Genomic DNA, 18,964 nt, shown 5'->3' with positions numbered 1-18,964 from the left:
ATTCTCCCAAGTCTAAAATGGTTTATTGTTGCTTGACAACAACTTGTGCTTGCTACCCCTGCATCTCTCTTTTCCATCACACATTAATTCCTTGTGGCCAAATTTGGAGCAAAATCTGCATTGTATTCCATGTTTGAACCAATAAAATTTCAATATGATTTTTCTTTTTACAATTTGGGCATGCAAGGTGAAACTCCTTCCATTTCTTTTCTACATAATTTCTTTCTTTGTATTCTTTATTCTGCTTAGTCTTCTTCTCACATGTTGTTTTAATACCGGGGGATTTGTTTTTACCTTTGCTTTTTGCTACAAAGGCTTCTTCTACTTCTTCTTCCATTATCAACAATCTTCTCTCCTCAATAGGCTGCAAAGCATTCACAAGCTCTATAAGTGGTATATTCAAAAAATTCCTTATTTTCTTCAAGAGAGGATATTTTTGACTCAATCCTATATGGAAGACAAACCAAGACTTTCTCCATCACACTTTGATCGGTAAGTTCATCTTCAAGCAGCCTAATTTTGTGTGAAAATCTTTGAAAGCCTTTATGGAAACTCATTCACAGTTTCAAATTCCTTCATTTTGATTGCTTCAAATTCCCTTCTCAAATTATAAACTTGCATCCTTCTTGTTCTTTCACTACCTTGGAGCTCATCCTTTAGCTTGTCTGAAGCCTTTTTTTGTTGTTTTAATCCTAAGAGATGCACTGGTTTTGGGCCATCGAACATCGGAGTCTCGAGGGCATCAGGGAGAGAATTGATGTTGTTGTTGGAGGAGTTTTCTCATCCCTATGGCGTCATGACTCGTGCACGCAATGCTATTTTGATGGGGAAACGCTCAAATGATACAGATTTTGTTTTCAAAAAAAATTCAAAATCTTAATAGAAACTTCATCATGTAGTGTTGTGCAATGTCTTCCTTAGCCACTTATTCATTGTGGAACCTTATATGAGCCACGAACGGGTTATTGGCTTGATTGCTGACAATTTCTACCATTTTCCATAAACTCCAAGCTCTTAGATGAGTTCTCATTTTGATATTTAATTTTTTTAGGTTGAGGATTCGTCACTTATCGTTTTCTCTCACTCACAGTCCCCTTATAATCAAAGGAGCTCTGGTACCTATTTGTTGAGCTGGATATCAGCAAAATAATAGCAAGATAGTATTTCATTCATTGGAAGACATATTTATGTAAAATACTGAGTGCATGCTAAGAGAACTTTTTCTGAATTTGATAGCAAGCTAGTTTGTAAACCAGAAAGAGTTGAAGTACTTAAACAAACAACTTATCTAATTATATTCTGAATTCCATCAATACATTACATCAAATAGCTTCTTAATAGTCTTAGCCAACATATAGGGAAAGACTCAACACTATCAACGACAAAGGTCAGTGGAGTGTATTCTATATTCACATTCAAGACAGGTATAGCATTTTACCACCCTGAAAACGATCATCCAATAGAATAATGATGTATTGGAAGGATTTTGAAACATAGATTCTAAAAATTAGAGTAGCAAAGATGAGATACGTGATTTTAGAGAGATTTTTTACATACAAGAACAAGCGATGAAACCATTACACAACAAATGTGCTCAAACTAGCAACCACCATTTACAATCCTCATCATAAATTCACATACCATTTCCTATAATTCTTACCTTGAACCCATTTCATTGCCAATGGCCATGGAAGACACAAAAGACAGCTGCTGCTGATCACCCATTACAATGACAGGTCCCACACTAACCACTGCCCACCAAGACGCACTCCAATAGCCTGGAAAGGCCGAGGTGATGTCTAGATGTCTAGTGTTCGAAAGAACATTAGAGAAATTACCATTCAATTTTTTATTATATCAAGAGTGTTGCGCCAGATCCTAGCACAGCAGTTTCATGAATGATGAATATAAGAAGAAATTCAAAGGAACCTTTAAAGCCCGACACACTTACGCAGTTACGCAGGCAGTGGCTAGTGCCACCGTCAAAGTACGACTACACTTGCAAGTTTCCCCTCACTGCCAAAGTTTACGTCTAAAATAAAACAAACCAATCCATAATGCTTCAACATTAATAACATAACAAATGAATAAAAACAGTCAGCTAACTCCAAATATAAATCCATGCCAAAATCATACATAAATTGTCTTCAAGTAAAATCCTGGACTCTAACTAAAACATAACAAACGAACAAAATACAATCATTCAGCCTCTTGACGTACTCAAACTTCAAAATTATATCAGTAATCAAATGGGGAAATAACATCGTCAATTTTCAATATCATCTTGACAACTTGGGTAGCGAGTAAGATCTGTTGCTGCTTTCCAATCAAAGTTTCAAAGACATTCTGCTCACGCATGTCATTAGTGCCCACGTCATTGCAATCAATGCCATAATGGGGATTATTATCCTGAAGACAGAGTAAGGTCAGTGGCAAAATATAAAAAAATGTAGATTGATAAAAACTACTGGTCTGTAAAAATGTAGATAGATAAGAACTACTGGTCTGTAAGAGTGTAGCACGCAAACTCAATCCCATCATGTTCAATTTATTACCTTTATTTGCTGAGACTTAACGGCAGATAACGTTTCAATTGGTTGGAGACCACTATTTTCAGCAAGGGCCATCGGGACATACTCCAAAGCATCCGCAAAAGCTCTGATAGCATACTGCAGGGGAGAAGAAATGTCAGCATTTAACAAAGCTTCAGGAATAACCAAACAATCATAAATTAGTGATGAGACTATGACCCAGATGCTGACCAAAGAGCGCTTTTTGGAGCATAGCTACTGCATTTTTTTAGTAAAGAAACTCCAATAATTGCTATTTGGTTCGTATCCAAACAGGCATTATATCTCATCAATGTCAATGACTCGGTTAAAACTATATACATTATCAATAAAGAATGAGGGGTTTCAAATTTCAATAGCTTCTTTAAACCGCTATGACAACTAATTAATTGGCTAATCAATATAAAATAAGCACTAAACCCATATGAGCTTCATAATATCCGTACCTGTTCAACTCCAGGGAATCTGTCAGCAGCAGCCTCAACTGCTACAGAGCAGGAAATCTCAGCTGAACCACCACCATATACAATAGAATTGTTACGGATAAGATTCCTAGCCACACACAAGGCATCATGAAGGCTGCGCTTTGTCTCCTCTATAATCATTTTGTTACCTACCAAACAAGACAGCTTCTATTAATATATCAAGGGTGCTTAGATGGTCTTCAAAGTCTATTATATAAGGCACACAAATCCATGACTGGAAAGTGGCAAAGCCATGAATATGGGCAATGTTTCAAAGTTTATAAGTCACACTCTGAAGCACTGAAGTTGCAAATACATTATTGAATAACAGTACAGTTAGAAAGCTGTCCTTTTTCAAAAGTATGTATTTACATAAAATCCTGCAAACATGTTAAATGAAAAAGGTCAAACAGTATATTACTCACCTCCACGAATGAATATAGTTACAGCCCTTGAGTTTGCACAATGCTCAATGTAAAGCATTCGGTCTTTCGTTGTGCCAAAGGCTTTTTCTCGAACCAGACCAGCCTTAAAAATATATACATAGATCACAAATTAATATTACTTGTATTCAAATGTACTGACAGATCATAAAAATAGTTTAGCCTGTAGAGCATGCTACCACACTAGGGATACAGGAAGAATGTTACCACTACCACATGTTCTAAATTACAAATCCCCCAACTGCATGTCATGTCAAAATGAATAACAGACCAACGAAAACATCAACTTAAGGGGCTTGAAAAACCCAAACAAATTGGTTCATCAGAGAATAAGTGGAAGAAATGAGATAGGTCTGAAGGGGATCTAATGTTGAATAGTGCCTCCTACACCATATGAAGCCACAGCATTTGTACATATGATAAGAGAGACAAGCAAGACAGAACGACTACCTATGCTTGTGCCTTAAATGACAGCAGGGGCTGGGGTACTTAGATGCAGAAAGAGCTATGTGACTAGACTGCTAGTACTATGGTATCAATTGCACAAAAATGTAGCTTTCTGATGAAAATGTGGAATGCTATAACAGCTATCCAGTGAAATCCATTCCCATTAAGGATAGAAGCATGCTGTGTAGTCTTAGAGAAGAAGAATCGAGAAAAAATGAAAGATAGAGAAGACTGCACCCCACAGCATATTTTATGCGTGCAAGAAGCAGAAATATACTCCATTTCAGTTTACTCCAGTTCACTACGTTCGAATCAAAACTATCAAACATGGAATATATTATAATTACACTCACTTTATTCCATCCTTTCCATTAATCCGAACATATACTAAAGGCCCTAGAAGAATGCACCAGAAACATTAGATTAAAAACTGGAGAATCTGGAATGCCCAAATTAAGTGTGCTTTGGAACTCCATAAGTTTCCACGTTAGGGAGAAGCTACTCCCTTAACTGGATAAAAGTGATTTTGGAAGATTTCACAGTAGATCCAAACATGCTGTAACTGCTTATAACTTCATAGTAATGAACTCCCTTGGTTCCAATTAATCTTCGTACTAATGTTTCATGTGCTTACAATTGCTTGGGTGTAACAATACAAAAGAACCTTGTGAAAGAATAGGCGTATAAACTGACAGATAAAGAGAATAGTGTCTAGTACATGCAGAAGGGTACCACTGCCACATGTTCTAAATTACCAAGCCCCCTCAATCGCTGTATTCAAAATGACAACAGGTCCCCCAAAATAATTAATTAGAAGTCTTGAAAACCTCCTTAAGGAAATAAAGAATGAGATGATACCTTTCCCAACTTTTCTGGAGTTAGCTCCTGGAACCTAGGAACAATTCTTCCACCTGCATTAACGAATAGATCATTAATCTGTTAACAGGCATAGATAAATATCTTATACTCGACTGCAGTCATAGCTCATGTTATTAAGTTATAGAAAGAATCTACAAATTTTCAGATCAAAACCCCATTAACAGATAACAAGGGATGCTATAGCTCATGTTATATAAAGTTCAGACATACCTGTCGCTATAGCTATCAATTCCAACTCTACACCACCAACCCATCTAACCGCTGGCAAGTTCCTATGCATTAACAGATGATTTGCTTCATCATCAAAACCCCATTGACAGATAACAAGGGTTGCGCCCGCATCCTGCAAATCAATACAATAGTCCCTTTCCATGAAATTGAAACACATTCTAGTAGTCCAAAAATAGGTTATAAGTAGAACAGCTTGAATTAAAATTTCAATAAGCTCATAAACCAGCTAAAATTGAGATGACTATGCTTTCCAAAGACAGAGGGTTGATAAAAAGGCATATTATATTAGTAGGTCAACAATTATTAAAAGAAAACGATCCTCTGACGCACAGTGACATCCTACCTTGCATTGTTGAACCATGTCATCAAAATATTTCACTTCTTGTTTCCTTAACGTCTGGAACTTCTCCACTGTATCGATATCAACCTTATGTTTAGTCTTTGGCTTAGGAGGCTCAAAGGGGCAAGTCAGGATAGCAATTTTAGCATCTTCAATTTGCTTTGGCATTTGTGGATGGCTCATGTCTTTGTCAACAACGATTCCATATATCAACTCGGTATCTTCCAACTTCCCACCAACCTTTCCTTCTACTTTAATTAGATCCAAGTTAACATCCTTTCTCTCCAAATCAGCAACAGCAACAACAGCATTGACAGCAATCTCAGCCAAGCTACGCTTACATCGATTCACACTGCAGCATCAAAACAAACAAATAAACAAACACAAATAAGACTGAAGTCATAAAGCAAGAAGTTACATAAAATCCAGAAATATACTCGGTGCAGAAAAAACAGACATGTGACATGCATCGCAACAAGGTACATGATAGAACAAGAATTAAATTAACTCACTCACATTTTAGAGGACAAGGTAGTCATACAAGTTTGAATGAGAGGCTCCAAATTTGATTCTCCGAATTCAAACTTGTTTGCGATCCGCTCCAGATGCTCAACAGAGATCCTGGATGCCATTTCATAGCCCTCAGCAATCCTAATCGGGTGAATTCCCCTTTCCAAGAGCCGTTCCGCTTGCTCAAGAAGAGCTCCAGCCAACACAACAACACCAGTGGTCCCATCACCAATCTCATAATCCTGACTCCTCGACAGCTCCACCATCAGCTTCGCAATCTGGTTGTCAACATCCATCTGCTCCAAGATTGTCGCTCCATCATTTGCTGCACACACACACACACAGAAAAGGTTACTAACAAGCACCGGCAACAATTAAACAGTTTCTATATACTTCACACCAAGCATTTCCACAAATAGAAAGATCGAAACGATATCGGAATAACAGAGAGCCTACAAACGTGTTGCATGAGTGGAAAATGGAAATCAACTTTGTAAATCTCAACTATTTATTTATAAGCTCACTCACTCATCAAGCTTTCTCGTTAATACCTACAAATTTTTATTCGAAAGCAAAGATTAGATTTATTGACATTTTCATTTTCCGTTCAAAAGATCCCAATAAAAATTTCACAAACCAAACTCGCTTTATATTTACATGTCACGTTCGTAAACCCTATGTTATTGAAAAGAAAAAAAAACAAATTGCAAATTCAAATCTAAATAAATAAAAAACAAAAAGAGCAGTGCTAGGGTTTCATTTCGATGTGAAAAGAAATGGAAGGGAGAACTGACTGATGGTGACGTCGCCGTCGGGGCTTTGAAGCATCTTGTCCATGCCTTTGGGGCCGAGAGAGGTTCGGAGGATGCGAGCGACGGCTTTACCGGCGGAGATGTTGGCCTTCTGAGCATCGAGACCTCTCAATCTGCTCTTCTGCTCCTGCTCCTTCAGGATGAGGAACGGCCTTCCGTACTCGTCGAAAGCCAGCGCCATGACTCGGTCACGATCACGATCACGATCACGATCCCGATCTCGGTTTCGCGATTGGAGAAGAAGAAGAAGGAGAAGAGTGGAGAAGCAGCGCAAGTATGCGATGCAAGAACACAAGCCCTCGCTCGCTCAGTGAGTCTCTACTTATGCTTCCCACCTTTTTCTCGGTGTTTCAATTATTACGGCCTCGTTAGGGATGGGAACAAAGATAGGGCGAACACATACATTGGGCTGATTTTCTTGGGCTGGGTTGGGACACTTCATAGATCCAATTTCACTATGCTCTTCAAATGTTGTTGTTCCAACAAAAACTAGGAATTGTCCAAAAAAAAAACAAAAACTAGGAAAACATTTTCTATTTTTAATTTTTGGAAATGGTTTGCATTTTAAAATTTAGAAATCAGGTTTGTTGAGTTTCTGCTTTGATTTTCATTGTCGTCAAAGAAGCCGCCACCACCACCATCTTTCCTACCACCACCACCTTCGTTGATGCCACCACCACAACTACTGTCACCTCCTCCCCACCCACTACCCCATCCGCCTCTGTCATCGTTGCAACCACCGCTACCATTAACATCACCACCACAACCAACCTCCACCATTACCGCTCTTCATCTCACTAGTTGGTGGTCGTGGTAGTGCAGGCGACGACGACGGTGGTGGCGGCAATGATGACTATGGCGGCAGTGACCACGGTGATGGTGGTGGTCACAATGGTGGTGATGGTGGTGGCGACAGTAGTGGTTGTACGACAGTGATGATGGTGATGAAGGTGGTGGTGGCGGTGGCAACGATAACGGTGGTGGTGGTGGCGACGACGGTCCGTGTAACACCCCAAACTCTATAACATGAATGTTTTATTTAGAATGTAATTCTTACCATGTTTATGAGTCACATGTGTGATATGACTGTTAAATTATTTGTGGTTGAAAAAAATAATACTTAGGCTAGTAATAATATCTCACACTTGAACACTTTGAGGTAGGATAGTGACACAATACGAATTAGCGGTTTTAAGAGCAAAAGGGGGGGCAGCTTAGTAAATTAAAATTTAGAGATGGGGCATAGAGGTAATATATGATAAAAAAAATCAGAGAAACAAAAACCCTAAACCCCACCCACTAAGTTTTTACGTTTTTGGGAAGAGGAGGCAGAAGACGGGAAAGAGGAAAAATTGCTCTGCTAGGGCTTGGGAGAAGAAAGAGGATTCCAGAGAGGAAGAGAACAAACCATTCCATAGAAGTTGGTTCACTCTAGTAGCACTTTTGTGAGTATAATTTTCCACTCTCCCTATGTCCTACGAGTATAGTTCTTTCCATTTATGAGATTAAAACCTTCTTATGATTCTGAACATGAAAAATCATCCAAGTGATGGGATATCCTTGAGTGATGACCCATGATGGTTTCTGCTGGTTAGTAAGTTTTTACACTCACTTGGTTTTACTGAATTTTGGCCCCTGTCTTGCGAGACTTACATGAATTTAAGAGTAGCGATTACTTTTGTTCTCTTCTCCTTTGACCCAGTATTCTTTATGTTGTTATGTTAGAGATTGTTAATTTGAATAGGGGAACTTCAAAAAAAGTATAGTATATATTATGTTACAGGTTACAAATTATTTTAATTTGTATATATTTTTCTTGTCTGATTATGTATACTTTGTGGCTTGCAAATTGAGTGATAAGTATTCCTTGGAATGGATGCTTGAGGTAGGATTTTGGTTTTGTGTCGGTAAGTTAAGGTAATACACATGATGTGAAACTAGAAAAGCTTAGGATTTATCCAAGGGATCTTGTTGCCACGTTTTTGCATCAGTGGCTTAAACATGATGAGAAGTAAATGGAACCGCTTTATCTTGTCTTTGATGTTCTAATTTTCCATGTTACATTGATCCTTAATACTCCTTTTAATGATATGGAATATGTGGTGCCTTTTTTTTTGGAATTACTACTGGATGTTATCATTGAATGAAATACTCCTTTCTTGTGGGTTGCAACGCTTGAACAATAGGGACCCCTTATTGATGTGTGTTTAAGAGCTTACTAACAACAAAAGATTATTTTAATGTTGTTTATGTTACCTGTATACAAAACAGAATACACTTGTGTATTCATTGACTCTAGAGAAAGAGTGAACTCTAGAGTAAAGAGTAGATAGTAAGATGATAACATTGTGGGGCAAACCTGGCGACCTTAAGAGAGCCAATAGAGGCGAATCCCAAATGTGGAGAAAAGAGTAAATAGAAAGATGATAACATTGCAGGACAAACTTGATGACGTTCCAATGGCTAGTTGGAGACAAATTTTGAATCGTAGCGGAAGCTACAATTGAACTCTCACATCTATGTTGTTTTGGTTATTATATTCATTGAGTTTCAACTCACTCTAGTGATTTTCTTGATGCAGGTCCCACTCCTTAATCCAGTGACAACTTTCAGTGGACTAGTTCTAGCATACTAGTTTTACAAGCTCCTAGGTGGGGAAAACAAGTTACTACTTCATTTCCTTATGTTTTTCGATCTTGGGATTTAATTTCTTTTTTAACTATGTACCCACTTAATTACGGGCCTATGTTTGACACCTGGATGCATGGTGTTTTCATGCCTTTATTTTATAGACGATGTGATGGTGCTCAAATAGTGTTGATGACAATTCGCTTCTTTCAATAATAATGAAATTAATTTCATTCAATTTAATTTTTTTAAGGAGACCCTGTTACTTTCTTTTCTTCATATTTTGGAATGGTGTTTCCAAGAAAATAACGTTTTAAAGTGGCTAAGTTGCATTTAAGTCATCTAGGTGTTACTTGTATGGTATCAGAGAAGTTCAATCCATTTGGACTGTGGTACATATAGGAAAGATGATGCTGAGCACTATTTATTGTATTGTTTGTTGTCTATATGTTCTTACAACACTTTGTTATAGAGTATTGAAACTGATCACCTCAATATTTTGTTCATTAAGAAACAAAGCTTGAAAACCTACTCTTGAAGTCTTTACTTCATGAGGACATTAAAACATCAAGACTCAACCTTTTTGAACAAGAAAAGGTTTACGGTGAGTAGTTCCTTCCTTGGCCTTCCATTTTCGAAATCTATGGTTCGAAAGCACAAGAGCTTGAAGCCCTAACAACAAGCTTCAACCTTTTTCAAAACTCTTTTCACAAACATGGAGTCAAAGAGGTCACAAGGTCACCACAAGCACAACAACAACTCAAATTTTTGAAGAGATGAAGAGAAAGATAGCTCCTTTTTGAATTTGGAAACCATCACCATGATCCTCACCTTGAATGCTAGCTCCTTTGTGAAGAGTGGAAAAGGAAAAGATGAAGTCTTGAAGGTGTTTGAGTAAGTTTTGTGTCTAGGGTTCCTCTTGAAGATGAAGAAGAAGAAACTTCTCTCTACACACTCTCTCACTTATTTCTCTAAAACTTCTCCTTTCCTTCACTTTGATTCAGAAATATGATGGAAAGACCTTATGAAAATGTGACGGACGGCTCACATAACAAAAAAGGAAGGGTTTGTGCTTTTTGGTTTTGGTCCCTTTACTGATGCATATCATTTTTGGACAAATTCATCATGATACTAGTCTTTTTGTCTTGGTACATGAGTCTACCCTACTTGCTTTCCCTCCAACACTCAAAATTTGAATTTTCAACCCTACAATCAGAACTAGCTGGCCAATTTTTTTTATTGGCTCGTTTACAAGTCGAACTCAACTCGTTTTCGAGCCGAAAACACTATCGGGCGAGTTTCTCGACCCTATATCGATATTAAAGTCAAAATTCTCGAAAATACACGTAGATCGTTGTAATATGAGGAAAATATTTATTTTACACTCGAATAATAATTCAATGACAAAAAGGCGCTCTAGGCGAAAACGCGTCGGTTTGACCGTTTTCCTAAGTGCAGTCGAATTCTCCGACGAACAAAGAATGAAACGCTTGGAAAAGAACTTCAATATTAATAATCAAAGTATCATTTCCATTGGATTAAATCTATCATACAAGGTCACACATAAATATCACATTAAGCAAGCATTAAAGTGTAAGACCAAGATTTGGTCATGTGGTACAACTCTATGTTTTGATGATTACAAGTTAAAGACTGTATATGAACAATTATGGTACTCTAACGTTGTTCTCTGAGTGTTTAATTGACAGGCTCTGACTCTGGTCTAAATACACACTTATCAGAAGAACAAAGCAAAAAGAGTAGCCAACACAATGCTTTCGCTCTCACTTTGTTCTGTTTGAACAGTAGTATATGCTTCAGAAGTTCTGAAGATCATAAGCTCTGATATGGATTCAAATCACTTCAAGTTCTGAAGACCAGAAGTTCTGAAGACCAGAAGCTCTGAAGGTCCAGAAGCTCTAAAGGTCCAGAAGCTCTGAAGGTCCAGAAGCTAAGAAGTGAAGACTCTGAAGTCCAAGAGTAAACTGGCTCTGAAGACCAAGTACTTCCAACTCTGATGGCTAGAAGTTCAAATGAACAGTTCAGAAGCAGAAGCTACGAAGGTCAGAGGATCCAAACTTCCCTCTGACTCTGATCTCATAAGCTGCATGCGTCCCAACTTGAAGCTTCGCCAGATCAGAAGTCAACTAGGATAAGGCTCACGTCGCTATCCAAGTACAAAAGCAATTGTACTATTCTGATGGCCTTACCTAAGATGTTCAGCCTTAGCAGAATCTGGAAGTTCCGGATTTGCCCTCCAACGGTAGCATTCCATGCAACGGATACAACCCTAATCCTTGGAGTATAAATAGAGGCTGAAGTTGGAAGAAAGAAGCTAAGAAACTTTGTGCAAAACTCAAGCAAATATTCAACCGGTCATTTAGCAATCTTTCTTCATTCGTTCTTATTACCTTAGCTTTCTCAGAAGCACTTCATTGTAAACCAAAACCTTTCAAATAGTGAGTTTGTATTTCCTTAAGGGACCAAGTTTGGTCATATCCTTGAGAAGACTAAGAGAGTGAATCTTAGTGTTTGCTAGTTCATTGTATTGTTAGTCACTGAGCAGGTTGCTAGTGCAGTTGTAACAAACATTGAATAGTGGATTGCCTTCATTCTAAGAAGGAAGAAATCACCTTACCGGGTGGACTGGATTAGCTTGAGAGATTATCAAGTGAACCAGGATAAAATACTCGTGTGCTTCTCTTCATCTCTTATCTTTGCACCTTGTGTTATTTGTTACGAAAAGATTTGTCTAAATATTTGAGTGGGAAAAGTTTTATCTGAAAACGCTATTCAAACCCCCCTTTCTATCGTTTTTCATACCTTCAATTGGTATCAGAGCATAAGTTCTAATTACCACACTTAACAGTGTTCAGAGATCCGGACCGGTGTGAAAAACTTAGATGGTTGCCACCACCAGCGATGCTCAAAGAGAGCACTACAGTGCTAAACCACCTATGTTTGATGGAGAAAAGTTTGAATACTAGAAAGATAGAATCGAAAGTTTCTTTCTTGGATTCGATGTTGATCTCTGGGATCACATTACTGATGGCTACATTTGCCCTGTTGATGCAGATGGAGAGAAGATCCCAAGAGACAAGATTACTGAAGCTCAAAAAAAATGTACAAAGATCATCACAGAGCAAGAACTATCTTGCTGAGTGCCATTCCATATGATGAATATCAGAAGATCACAGACCGTGATTCTGCCAAGGTGATCTTCGATTCCCTGAAGATGTCTCATGAAGGAAATGAAGAAGTCAAGGAGACAAAGGCGTTGTCCCTGATCAAAAAGTATGAAGCCTTCATGATTAGGGGTAGGAATAGGCTGGGCCTAGGTAGGCTTTACATAAATAGGCCTAGCCTGTTTAAAAATCTTAAGGTTTGAGCCTGGCCTGTGGCCTGTCAAAGGCTTTTTTTTTTAGCCTGACTTGGCCTTCTCGAAAGCCTGGTCTGGCCTGGTAGCCTATTTAAAGGCCTATTTCACAACAAGAGTTTTACGTTTGCTAACAAAATTATTTGTAAAGAAGCTATCAAACTTATAAACTAACGGGTTAAATTATACTAAAATAATTTTTTCAACAATCATACTCATAATATTATAAGCTATTAGGTAGAAATGAAACTAAACGAGAGATTATGTTGGTTTCTTATAGTCGGAGGGCCAGTATAAAATCAAACTTCATATTAAGGTATTTAAATACGTTATATATCTATTTCTAAATAGACTTATAACTTTGAGTCATTATATAAGTCAATTTACTGAAATATATAAAAATGTCAATAAGTATATAATATTAAGATATTATGATAATTTTCTAATATATAGACATTATCAATGGTAAAATATATTTATATTAATCATATTTACAATATACCAGAAAAATGCTAATTATTTTTACTTAAATAGGCTAGCCCATAAGGCTGAAAAGGCTTTTTAAATGGCCTGAGCCTAGCCTTTTTAACTAAATAGGCTTTTCAAAAAGCCTAAGCCTTGCCTATTTACCAATTTGGCCTGGCCTGGCCTGGGCCTGTGGTAGGCTAGGCCATAGGCCCCTACGAACGACCTGGCCTATTCCCACCCCTATTCATGATGGAACCTGATGAAACAGTTGATGCTATGTTTTCCAGATTTCAGACGATCATTTCTGGAATCAGAATACTTGACAAAGGCTACACCAATGCTGACCATGTGAAGAGAATTCTCAGAGGCCTTCCTGAGAAGTGGATGCCTTTGATGACCTCCTTGAAGCTGTCTAAGGACATCAAAAGGATGAGCTTAGAAGAACTCATTGGTATTCTGAGAAGTCATGAGATAGATCGTGCTGATCATATGATTCGGAGGAAGAAGTCTATAGCCTTGAAATCCAAATCTGAAAAGTCCAAGGCACCTCAAGCAGTCGAAGAATCTGAAGAATCCTCTGAAGACTCCGATGAGGATGAGCTAACATTGATCTCCAGGAAGCTCAACCGCATCTGGAAGCATAGGCAGAACAAGTACAAAGGTTCAACAAAGGCTAGAGGAAAGCAAGAATCTTCATCCAGTCAGAAGAAGTCCTCATCAAAAGAAGTCACTTGTTTCAAATGCAAAGAACCTGGACATTACAAGAGTGACTGTCCCAAGCTGAAAAAGAACAAGAAGCCTAAGAAGAATTTCAAAGCAAAGAAAAGTCTCATGGTGACTTTTGATGAATCAGAGTCAGAAGAAGCTGATTCTGATGGTGAAGTCGTAGAAGGACTCATGGCGATTGTCAAGGACAAGGAAGCAGAATCAAATGATGCACCTAATGCTGAATCTGCATCAGAAGAAGAGCCAGACTCTGATGATGAAAATGAGGTATTTGCATTTTTCTCAACTTCTGAACTTAAATCTGCCTTGTATGATATTATGGATAAATATTACTCTCTTTTGACTAAGCATAAAAAGTTGAAAAAGAATTTCTTTGCTGCCTCTGAAACTTCTGTTGAACATGAGAAAAAGATTTCTGAATTAAATGTGAGTAACCATGCTTTAGTTAACTCTAACTCTGTGCTCAAGAATCAAATTGCTAAATTAGAAGAAGTTGTTGCTTGTGATGCCTCTGATGTTAAGAATGAATCTAAATATGAAAAGGCTTTTCAAAGATTCCTAGCTAAGAGCGTAGATAGAAGCTTAATGACTTCAATGATCTATGGCGTGAGTAGAAATTGAATGAATGACATTGGCTATTCTAGATCCAGTAGAAAGGAGCCTCCTGTGCCTAAAACAAAATCTTTGTCTGAACATTTTGTTCCCTCGGGTACTATATTGCCTGAACCCAAAACTGTTGAAGTTGCTGATCCCCCTCTCAAAAAGGGAACCTTCTCTATGTCTAAATATCTTGCTCAGATTCATTTGTATTATCATGTTGAGAAACTCAAGGTTGTCAGAACCTCTGTGGTAACTAACAAGAAAGGACCCAGAAAGTGGGTACCTAAGGAAAAGATTATCTATGTTGCAGATATCCTTGATCGCTCCACTGAAACACCAATCATGGTATCTGGACAGTGGATGCTCGCGACACATGACGGGAGAAAAGTGTATGTTCCAAGACCTAAAACTTAAACCTGGAGGTGATGTTGGTTTTGGAGGCAATGAGAAGGGTAAGATCATTGGCTCTGGTACCATAGGTGTCGGTAAGAGTCCATGCATTGATAATGTTTTGCTTGAAGGTGCGAAAAACACTAGAAAGGAGGGGGTTTGAATAGAGTTTTTCAATAAAAGATAGACTTTTGAACTTTTTCCAAACTCAAAGATAAGAACTAGGTGCTGAAGGATAAGAAGTAAAGCACGCAAGTATTTTATCCTGGTTCACTTGAGATAAAAGCTCAAGCTAATCCAGTCCACCCGTGAAGGTGATTTCTTCCTTCTTCTGATGAAGGCAATTCACTAAAATCAATGAGTGTTACAACTGCACTTTGCTACCTGCTAAGTGACTAACAATACACTGATTTTCTCACTAGTATTCTCTTAAGAAGCTGATCTACCGATCCTCTCAAGACTAGCTAAACACTGAATCAACCTTGATTCAGTCCTCTCAAGATCCGACCAACCTTGGTCTCTTAAGGAACTTTACAATGTGTTTGTAAAAGGTTTCGGGTTTACAAGAGTTGCTTCTGAAAAGCTAATAGTAAACTCAGATGTTTAAGAACAGTGAAGAAATAATGCTAAGAGATTGGTTCGAATGGATTCAAGAATATCAGCAAAGTTTCTTAGCTTATTTCTTCTTTCTTCAGCCTTAAATACTCCAAGGCAAATGGTGTAGCCGTTGCTAGGGTTTTGCCCGTTGGAGTGGCAATCTTGTAATATCAGACTGCTAGGCTGACGAGGTAGGTGGCGGACAGACTGAGGCTGTACGATTTGTACTGTGATAGTGACCTGTCCTTTCACCAGTTGACTTCTGATCTGGTGTGCTTCAGATGGACGTTGGTGAAGCTTCTGATCAGTGTCAGACGGAAGCTTGGATCCTCTGACCTTGCAACTTCTGCTTCTGGACAAGTTCCTCAGAACTTCTGAACGCCAGAGCTAGAATAGCTTGGGTCTTCAGAGCCAACTTCTTGCCGGTCTTCATAACTTGAGTCTTTCTTCTTCAGAACCATTCCTTCAGGAACAACTGGTCTTCAGATTCTGACTCCGGTTCTTCAGTACCTTCAGAGAGCTTCTTACTTCAGAACTTCTGAAGTATATGTCACTGTTCTGAACGAACATGGTAAGCTAGAGAACTCTCTTATGGTTACCCTTGGGTCTTTATCTTCTGATTGGATAGGCTTGGATCAGATTCAGAGCCTGTTTGTCACAACTAAATGAGACAAACGTTAGGGTACCACAATTGTTCATCATCACAAACCTTAATTGTAATCATCAAAATATAGAGATGCAACCACTAATCAAACCTTGATCTTACAATCTCCCCCTTTTTGATGATGACAAAACAAGTATTTTGATGAACAATTCTTAAACAATAAACTGAATACACAGGAGAGAAAAGATTAGAGTTTAAACTTATCCTTGTGTAACGGTTTGTATAGCTCCTTCTGAATCTGGGATAACACCTGATTCTGAGCTGGGGTCTCCCCCTGACTCCCCCTGAATCTATGACTTGATGAAATGATGAAGGGTCTAGATTCGTAGTCTAGTTATGTGATCAGAATATACGCTTAGAGGGATGTGTACTCATCAAAAATTGATGGTTCAGAGCTGGCGTAGATCACATGAGAACATGGAGTATTGTCCAGGTAATAATGGAATAAAGCGTCAGAAGCAGATTAGTTCAGAATTCTGAACAAAATGTATTCCTTATTTAGGACGCTTGGCAATATCTATGTGCTATAAGTATGTGATACTTATTCTCCTCTACTGGTTTTATATAATATAAGAAAAAGTTTATCAAAACCATTTTATGTACTCCCCCTTTTTGTCATAAGCAAAAAGAGTGAAAAACACAATTAATAACAACAACAATCAAGAATTAATGCAGATAAGAACCTTGTTATTATTAATTAACGAAGAGGGATACAGAGGATAGAAAGCAAAACTAGAAGAACAATTTCTAAATACACAAGAAGGCACGAGAATTCTTCATAGAGAGAAGCTGAAGGTGTAAAGGACGAATATCCTGATCAATGGAGGCTAACTCAGTAGCTAGTTCTTCCTTCATAACTTCGCTTTCACGGATACCAGGGTTGGAGGCAGCATCCTGACCAACGTCTTGTTGATCTTCTTCATGTTCAAGAAGCATACAAATGCCCTCGAACTGAGCTTCAAGATCCTTCCGGCGAGAGGCCAGACGAAGGAGGTTGTTCAGAACTTCCTGAAGATTCTGAAGACAGTGAATCTGGTGGGGTGTCAACCAACAATCTAAAAGATTGTCAATCTTTCCAAGAGCTTGAGAGATCTGAGAAGTAGAGAGATTAACACTCCATGAGAAGACTTGGTCAAAGACCAGAGTCTTGAGGTCAGAGATTAACTCAATAGAAGTCATTGTTGTTTTAGGATGAGAAAAGAATGAATTGACTGAGTTGAAGTGAATTGCGGTGTGATGGAGAAGAAAGAAGGCAGCAGATTATAAGGAAGAAAAGTAACAGAAAAACATGCATAAAACTTATCAAATCATAAAGGCATGCGAGTTACTAAGTGGACGGTGCATTGAATAAGAGAATTAGAATTGAACACAGTCAAACATGAAATAAATTCATAGATAATTAAAACAAATGCATGAAAGATAGATGAGAGGGGTTCAAGGCTTTGATGAATAAGGAAGATTTTCGATCAGATACTTCATCATAGCTTCCATTCAGCTTGAGGATTCCTGAATCTTTCGACTTTGTTCACTCTGAACAAGTCCTTGTTGCGCAACCATTTGAAACAGCCTCTGCTGATCATCTTGAATTATGTCAATCCTGGCAGCAAGAGTAGCAACTTCTGGAGCTTGAGCAGGAGCAGGAACTTCTGCCTCTAATGGAGTTTCAGTATCAACTTGAATTGGCACTTGCTTCTCAACTTCATCAACATCTGCATCTTCCAGAATGACTATTCCGTCAAAGCTGTCTTCTGCACCCTCTGCTGGAATCATCTCAGCATCTTCTGAGGTACATTCAGAGACAACATAGTTTCTTTCAGCCATAGCTCTTCTCAAAGGTTCACAAACCCTGTGCAGCACTCTCTGCCTTTGCTCATAAGCTCTCTCAGACGCATCATGAACTCTCAGACGTTTCTCACTACTAAGCTGCTTCTGAAATTCATAAGCTCTGCTTTCTGACCATCTTCCGAAGGCAGACCACAGACCATCAACAAATGAAGCATCAAACTGATTATCAGTTACCTGATATAACCATTGCAATCTTCTGGTAGCCTCTTCAGAGAACTCCTGAATGAGTTGAATGAGATTTTGAGGTCGGAAGGAGGTTGCCAAGGTCAGGACAGGCTGAGGAGTTCTGGTTGCATTTGAGCTTGAAGCATTGGAACTATTAGTTCTGGGTTGTCCTGAAGGAGTAGAATCAATCTCATGGTTCTTCTCTATTCCTGAATGGTCAGATTCATCCATATGCTCAGCTTCAGAGATTGTTACTTGCCTTTGCCTGGAGGTAGCAGTTTTCTCAGGTGAGGTAAAACTCAGATCTCGTGAGTTTACTGCAGAATAGTTGGACAAGGATACATAGGAAGTTTCAGCAGCATCTTGGAGCTGATCTTCAAAGTTGGAAGCTACTTGTTGAATAGGCTTCACATTGAAAGGAGGTTCAAGGATCTGAAAATCATCATCCTCTTTTTCTTCCTCAGCAGGGATCTCACCAGTTTGAGTTAACAGGAGGGTCTTTGAAGTGGATGGAGGCTTGGGAGTGAAATGTTGAACCAAATTTCTCAGGGTAGCCTCACTTTGAACGATACCTTGAATGAAAGAATTGAAAGGAGGTACAGGTTCAGTTGTGGTGGATGTGGAAGAGGTTTGAATTTGGATGGATGGAATGACAGTGGTAGCTGTTTGGATGTTTGATTGGGGGGCTTGTGTTTCAGCTTGAGAGAAAGCTTATGTTTGAGGTTCTGTTTGAGTGGGAGCTGTTTGGGTTGAGGTAGGCATGGAAGTAGATATAGGCAGGGGTTGTTCAGGAATAACTACTAAAGCAG

The 18,964-nt window shown here is 38.5% G+C and overlaps 1 protein-coding gene and 2 long non-coding RNA genes across 3 annotated transcripts; 2 read left to right on the top strand and 1 right to left on the bottom strand.

Moving 5' to 3' along the window:
- The first annotated feature begins 327 nt into the window (after window positions 1-327).
- Window positions 328-1,066, top strand: LOC130726809 (uncharacterized). The gene is made up of 2 exons (XR_009015011.1): window positions 328-492; window positions 698-1,066. It is a non-coding gene; the product is annotated as an uncharacterized LOC130726809 (long non-coding RNA).
- Window positions 1,067-2,084: 1,018 nt separating this feature from the next.
- LOC130722738 (T-complex protein 1 subunit epsilon) lies at window positions 2,085-7,043 on the bottom strand. Its single transcript, XM_057573567.1, has 9 exons — window positions 6,679-7,043; window positions 5,891-6,209; window positions 5,378-5,726; window positions 5,014-5,146; window positions 4,783-4,835; window positions 3,460-3,562; window positions 3,017-3,183; window positions 2,556-2,669; window positions 2,085-2,409 (listed from the first exon to the last, which is right to left on the bottom strand). Exons 1-9 carry the CDS (start codon window positions 6,875-6,877, stop codon window positions 2,239-2,241), a joined length of 1,608 nt encoding a protein of 535 aa, XP_057429550.1. The 5' UTR covers window positions 6,878-7,043; the 3' UTR covers window positions 2,085-2,238.
- Window positions 7,044-7,926: 883 nt separating this feature from the next.
- LOC130723591 (uncharacterized) lies at window positions 7,927-9,562 on the top strand. The gene is made up of 2 exons (XR_009014308.1): window positions 7,927-8,141; window positions 9,278-9,562. It is a non-coding gene; the product is annotated as an uncharacterized LOC130723591 (long non-coding RNA).
- The last annotated feature ends 9,402 nt before the right edge of the window (window positions 9,563-18,964 follow it).

This window comes from Lotus japonicus, chromosome 6 (genome assembly GCF_012489685.1).
Source record: "Lotus japonicus ecotype B-129 chromosome 6, LjGifu_v1.2".
In the NCBI taxonomy this organism is placed as follows: Eukaryota; Viridiplantae; Streptophyta; class Magnoliopsida; order Fabales; family Fabaceae; genus Lotus; species Lotus japonicus.
This window is presented reverse-complemented; position numbering and strand designations above follow the sequence as displayed.

Excerpts from the sequence above, each read along its gene's own strand:
- LOC130722738 (XM_057573567.1), bottom strand. The coding sequence starts at position 6,877 with ATGGCGCTGGCTTTCGACGAGTACGGAAGGCCGTTCCTCATCCTGAAG. Across the intron at positions 6,210-6,678 it reads CGACGGCGACGTCACCATCA|CAAATGATGGAGCGACAATC; the intron begins GTCAGTTCTCCC and ends GTGTGTGTGCAG. Across the intron at positions 5,147-5,377 it reads ACATGGTTCAACAATGCAAG|GATGCGGGCGCAACCCTTGT; the intron begins GTAGGATGTCAC and ends ATTGATTTGCAG.